This window comes from Sceloporus undulatus, chromosome 1, assembly GCF_019175285.1.
Source record: "Sceloporus undulatus isolate JIND9_A2432 ecotype Alabama chromosome 1, SceUnd_v1.1, whole genome shotgun sequence".
Lineage (NCBI taxonomy): Eukaryota > Metazoa > Chordata > Lepidosauria > Squamata > Phrynosomatidae > Sceloporus > Sceloporus undulatus.
The window spans coordinates 24,198,968-24,205,538 of record NC_056522.1 but is presented as its reverse complement, the minus strand read 5'-3'; the positions used below and the strand labels follow the sequence as shown (position 1 = coordinate 24,205,538).

The 6,571-nt window shown below is 44.7% G+C and overlaps 1 protein-coding gene across 2 annotated transcripts in view; it reads left to right on the top strand.

Moving 5' to 3' along the window:
- LOC121919816 overlaps positions 1 to 6,571 on the top strand; it is a 28,112-nt gene that overhangs the window by 15,203 nt on the left and 6,338 nt on the right. For both annotated transcript variants that reach the window (XM_042446753.1, XM_042446754.1), the window contains 2 exons: positions 2,029 to 2,220; positions 5,236 to 5,408. In XM_042446753.1, the coding sequence (XP_042302687.1) occupies positions 2,029 to 2,220; positions 5,236 to 5,408 (365 nt within the window). The remainder of the gene's footprint in view (positions 1 to 2,028; positions 2,221 to 5,235; positions 5,409 to 6,571) is intronic.

Genomic DNA, 6,571 nt, shown 5'->3' with positions numbered 1-6,571 from the left:
ATAATAATAATAATAATAATAATAATAATAATAATAATAATAATAATAATTTTATTTATATACTGCTTTTCTAAAAATCAAAGCGGTTAACAACATGTGCAAATACAATCTAAAACCATCAAAATACAAAACATCATATAAAACATCAGAACACCGACTACAGCAGTAAAACCACATCTCGTGCCAGCTCAACAGTGCTGACGAGGGGGGGAGCACACTGGGAGTCAGGAGCCAGGAGTCAGGGGTATGCCTGCTCGAAGAGGTGTGTTTTTAACCCCTTCTTAAATTGGTTCAGTGAGGTGGCCGAGCGGAGCTCATCGGGAAGCGAGTTCCAGAGATTGGGGGCCGAGATAGAGAAGGCCCACCTGGTGGTAGTAACTAATCTGACTTAGGCCCTGTTCAGACTGGCCTGAAAGACCGACCTGGGGTGAGAGTCGGGGCATCGTGTCCAGATGACGCATGCCCCGACTCCGCTCCCAGGGTGTCATGATGTCGTGCACCACTCCACATGGCATGCGGCATTATGGTACTCCCCTGGTGCTGTGTCCATCCGACGCAGCACCAAATGAGAGCCATATAGCTGTGCCGTAGCGGCCACCTTTTCCAGCTTTTTTTTTTTTTTTTTTTTTTTTTTTGCAATCTTGAAATGTTGGACCAGGGCCGTGGTATGTGGTTGCTTCAGCCCCGATTTGACTGGGAAAGGGGCAGCAGCCCACTGCCCCTTAGGGGCACTCTGTTGAGCCCCTTAGTCTATGAAAGTTTATGCCACCAACTTCTTTCTCTCATTTAATCTTAAAAGTGCTACATGATCCTTTTGAATGGTGCATCATATGGCACTTTAAAGACAAACACATTTATTACAGTATGAGCTTTCGTGGATTGTAGCCAACTTCATCAGATGCATGAATGTGTGTGTGTTTGTAGTTCAATATTTTCTTCTTTTTGCAGCAGAAACATGATTTTTCCTTCAGCAGAAACATGTCATTATCTACCACAGTTGTGTGTGGAAACTGACCCTCCTTGGAATCCAGATGTGGCCCTTTCCTAGACTGCCATGTTCCCTTTCTCAATATATCTTTGGACTTTATCACAAGGGGGAAAATTAGGGGTTTAAACAGACATTTCCTGGGGACAGTCATGCGATTGCAGCAAAGATTTTCACGCACATCACATTTAGAGAGGATTTATCCTGGGAAAAACCAGGAATGCTCCAGGAACAAATCATTCATGGGATTTCCCCGTGGATGATTTGTTGCTGGAGCATTCCTGGTTCTTCCTGGGATAAATCCTCTCTAATTGCTATGTCATGTGAAAATCTTCTCTGCAATTGCATGACTGTCCCCAGATAATGCTGTTTAAACCCCCAGTTTTCCCTGTGTGATAAACCCCAATGTGACACTAATATTTGTTTAGTGGCTTCCCAGCTTTTGTATGGGTTTTTGTTCCTAAAAGTTGAAATGATTCTTTTGTTGTTGTTGCATGCCTACAAGTCATTTTTGACTTCTGGTGACCCCAAGGAGACCCTATCATAGGTTTTTCTTGGAAAGTTTCTTCAGAGGGGGGTTGCCATTGCCATTCTCTGGCTGAGAGTGTGACATGCCCAAGATCACTCAGTGACTTTTTATGCATGAGCATAAATTGAACCCTATAGTCCAGTGCTCAAATCAATACATCACGTTGGCTCTCCGAAATGCCTCTTCTAAGGCTTAATTATTGGTAGTAGGAGTTTCCAGACTACCACGGCTATGTCTTTGAATAAATTAGAAAGATACACAACAATAGCAAAGGGTTGTCAAAGGTGCTGTTGACTTGAAGGCACTTCACTATAACAGTGCACTTTAAACAAATATGTGCTGGGTTTTTTAGTCCCACCCATTTGCCTTTGTTCCTGCCTGCCAGACAGGTATGCAACCCACAAAAAGTTATCTGAAATTCAATTAAGCCCTTGAGCTGAAAGCTTCTGTTCTATCCCAATATGAAAGGTGGGAAGACTGAGAAGAAGGTGATCCTGTTTTATTATCTTTGCAGTACTGTGGAAATCCTCAAAGCAAGTTCCAGCCCAGTCACACCATGGAAAACTCAAAAACCAGTCCTACCTCCTTGCTGGAAAATTCCAAAAAGAGGCAACACAGTGTCTGTCTGATCTCACAAGTCGTCAAGCAAATGACAACTCAGATGTCCTACATGGTTCAGTTCCTGAAAAGGAGAGGGCCGGTTACGGTATTTGCTCTCGGTTTCTCTCTGTTTTTTTCTGACAGGGGAGAGTGGAAGAAGGTGGCTATTAAAAAGCCAGCCCCAAGGAAAATCACCATACTATATTATTATTTGTTTGATTGGAGTAGAATTAGGCAACTTCCAGGGGACAGCACCTCTTTAGGGAGCTATTGGCCACTGTGCTTCATTTAGGGTCCTTTTTGTACCCCTTATCTATTCCAGAACTGGACAAGTCTCCCCCTCAAACAGTTATTTAAAAACTCCTTATGGCTTAAAAGAGGAGCTGGGGAACAAAAAGGGCTTTCAGAACTGTGAAATGGTCAACAGCTGCCTCAGAGGCTTTTGAGGGTACCGTTTCCCATTTTTTGGTTAAATATTTTGGCTCTTAATTTTGGGGAGGTGTGGGTATGGAGACACTTTGGAGACTAAAAATATCATTGAGTGCCACATGTGGTTTATATCCTGCACTGTTCTTACCCTCAATTTATGGGATTTTCACCTTTCTCTCCAGAAAGAAAAAAAAACTCTACCAGCAGTGTTTTAGAAAGATCAATAATAAGATAGTTGCTGTTCTTAGCTTTGTTGTTGTTGCGTGCCTTCAAGCCATTCCTGACCTATGGCAACCCTAAGGTAAAATAATACTGTATTTGTTCAGAGGTTTGCCACTGCCTTCCCCTGAGGCTGAGAGAGTGTGACTTCCAAAGGTCACCCAGTGGGTTTCATGGCCAAGCTAGGAACCAAAACCTGGTCTCCCCAGCCACAGTCCAACTCTCAAACCACTACACCACTCAGCTTTACACAGTCGAAAAGATCCAAGAGAAGAGGGAAAGTGAGGAGGAAGGGAATTTAACAAACTTAGGGCCCGAACAGACAGGCCAAAATAAAGCTGCTTCAAGTCATTTTGGAGGTATGCTGTTTAAATGACATATGCATCCTAAGAGGCCAGAAGTTGCGCCAAAGCTGTGCTCCTTAGGACTGGAGCGTGGCTTTGGTGCAACCTCTGGCCTCTTAGGATGCATGCATCATTTAAAGAGCATTTCCAAAATGACTCAAAGCAGCTTTATTTTGGCCTGTCTGTATGGGCCCTTAGGCACTAATTCAGGGGTGTGGGAAACTCTTGGCCCTCTTGATGTTTGGGATTGTAACACTCAGCATGGCTGATGATAAAGCGTTATGGGACTTACATCTGGAGACCAGAAAGTTACCCACCCTTGCTCTGATCCTTGGTTACAAAGCTCATATACTGTGTGAACCAGCTGGAATGGAGGATATTACCGCTCTGTAATAAGACCTTTTCTTCTTTACAGCTCTGCCTTTTCTCTTACTCCTCAATGAAATTTCTTGGAGAAGCTACATTTATTAAATAGGAGAAATGCCATCCTAAGTTTCCAGGATGTCCAGCTCCTGCATACTTTTGACTTCTGAAGCTGCTTTTTTCTCCCATATTTCTTTCTGCTGGTATTTTTATCTTTCAAATGGCTTGTATTTTCTCACTTGGCCTTCTAAACTGGTTTGTGTACCATTGTTCTTAACAGTGATCTTAAGGTGGCATCTTATTTCCTGCCAGCATGCGTACTGGACCAGGAATTCTTTTGGGAATTTAGCTTCTCCTGAGCCAGTGAGGTGTAGTGATTTGAGTGTTGGACTGTGACTCTGGAGACCAGGGTTCAAGTTCCCACTCTGCCTTAAAAACCACTGGGTGATCTTGGGCAACTCACTCAGCCTCAGAGGAAGGCAATAGCAAACTCCCTCTGAACAAACCTTGCCAAGAAAACCCCATGATAGGATTGCCATAAGTCAGAAATTACTTCAAGGTACACAACAAGAAGAATCAAGAAGACAAAAGGATTAACTTCTTTTAGCATAACCAGGATAAAGCAAAGCATCTTTGCTGATCAGTCTCCAGTGAGTAAATCCAAAGAAGAGAGGGTTAATGGAGCCCATAAGGACTCCAGAGTGAATTAAGATTTCTGAGCAATCTTAATCAGAGTCTGGATGGCCATCTGTCAGGAGTGTTTTGATTTATTCCTGCAAGGCAGCGCATTGGACTGGATGGCCCTTGTGGTCTCTTCCAACTCTAGGATTCTATTCTGTTCTGTTCTAGCAACCCAACTTTTTGAACTTTTAGCTCAACTTAAGTGGTTAAGATGCTGACCCTGTTGATTGCAATTGGCGGGTTGGCAGTTCGAGGCCCAGGTGCCACGTGATGGGGTGAGCTCTAGTCCCAGCTTCTGCCAGCCTAGCAGTTTGAAAGCATTCAAATGCAAATAGATAAATAGGTACTACTTGGGTGGGAGGGTAAACAGCATTCTGCACAATCATGCTGGCCACATGATCACAAGTAGTCTCTGCAGTAGCGTCACTGGGGGTGGAGGGGTGCAGACTGCACTGTGTGACACCCCAGAAGGGGAGTGACACCCATGAAAGGGGGTGACACCAGGCCGGCTCTCCAGCCCTGCGCGGGGCCTTTTTGGACAGCCCAGACCCCCCGCAGGGCCTTTTCGAGTCATTCAACACCATATGGAGGCATCCTGAGTGCTGTGGCTGCTCACTGGGGATGCATGGGGTATTTCTGTTCTGTGCGCATGCGCTCCTGCATGTGCCAGAAGTCACACGCCAGAAGTCCCGCCCCCAGAAGTCCTTCCCCCCCCCCATGAGTGACCATATCGGGTGACACCAACCCTAAGGTCGCCACTGAGTCTCTGACAATGCTGGCTCTTTGGCTTAGTAATGGAGATGAGCACCACCCCCTACAGTTGGACACAACTTGACAACCTTGTCAGCGGGGAATACCTTTACCTTAAGTGTAAACTAAATTGGAGCTAAACTACAAAAAGGTACTGCAGCATGAATGAAACAATACAGTGTAAGAAAACCCAACCTCTTAATTACCTCTTATGTGTACTGACACAGAAATAGTACTCTTGTTCTTTGGACAAAGGGTAGGGTGGAAATATATGAGTGGAGAAGATGGCTGACTGTGTTTTTTTGGTTTTATTTGAAATGACTATGGATTTTTAGACCAAGGAACAGCTCATTGCCTGTGCTACAGAAATAATTTCTGAAGGACAAGTGCTGGTGAAGTTTGCCAGCATCATTGCAAACAACTGCCGAGATGAAAGATGTGCAACTGAACTCATGTATGCTGTGGAGCAAACCAAGACAATCAGTTATCAACTCAGCATCATTTCCAGGTAACTGACTTGTGCAACTTGGAAACTTACCGTACTTTTAATAATAATAATAACAATAAATTTTATTTGTATACTGTTTTTCCCTAGATCAAAACGGTTTACAGACTATAAAACTATTAACAACATCTCATAAAAATAGATAAAAACAAGTAATACTATTATACAAATACAATCATTCATAGGGTAAGGCAGAGAATCGATGGCATCAAGAGCGCTCAACTTCATTCCTCAGGGCGGAAGACTTGGCAAAAAAGAAAGGTTTTAAGCCTCTTTTTAAATGTTTCTAGGGGGGTCATGAGACGGAGCTCCTCGGGGAGACTGTTCCAAATCCGCAGGGCCGCCACTGAAAAGGCCGTCTGGGATGTGGAGACATATTTCGAAGATGGAATCTCCAACAGATTCTTCCCGGATGTTCTGAGTGTGCGGGGCGGATTGTGTGGGGAGATGTGGCCACTCAAGTAACTCGGGCCCAAGCCATGTAGGGCTTTATACGTAATAACCAACACCTTGTATTGCGTTCGGAAGCGAATGGGCGGCCAGTGAAGATTTTTCAGAATAGGTGTTATGTGGTCAAACCTAGATGCACTGGTGACCAGTCTGGCTGCCATGTTTTGTACTAACTGAAGCTTCTGGGCTTGGTACAAGGGTAGCCCCATGTAGAGCGCATTACAAAAATCTAAGCGAGAGGTTACCAGAGCATGTACCACGGTTTCAAGGTCCCTTTGGCCCAGGTAGGGTCGCAGCTGGCGTATCAACCGAAGCTGATAGCAAGCACTTCTGACCGTCGCATTTACTTGAGATGTCAACTGCAGGGACGAGTCCAGAAGTACTCCTAAGCTGCGAACTTCGTCCTTCAGGGGAAGTGTGACCCCATTCAGGACAGGTGGATAAATTTCCTTCCCCGGGCCTGGGGAACCTATCACCAGTACTTTCGTTTCCTCTGGATTCAGGCTGAGTTTGTTTTCCCTCATGCAGCCCATTACCGACTTCAGGCAGGCATTCAGAGGAGAAACGCCATCCTTAGACACTGCAGCAGTCAGAGGCACAGAGAAGCATATTTGGGTGTCATCAGCATACTGGTAACACCGTGCCCCATGCCTCCGGATGATCTCTCCCAGCGGTTTCATGTAAATGTTAAACAAAGTGGGGGACAAAATAGCTCC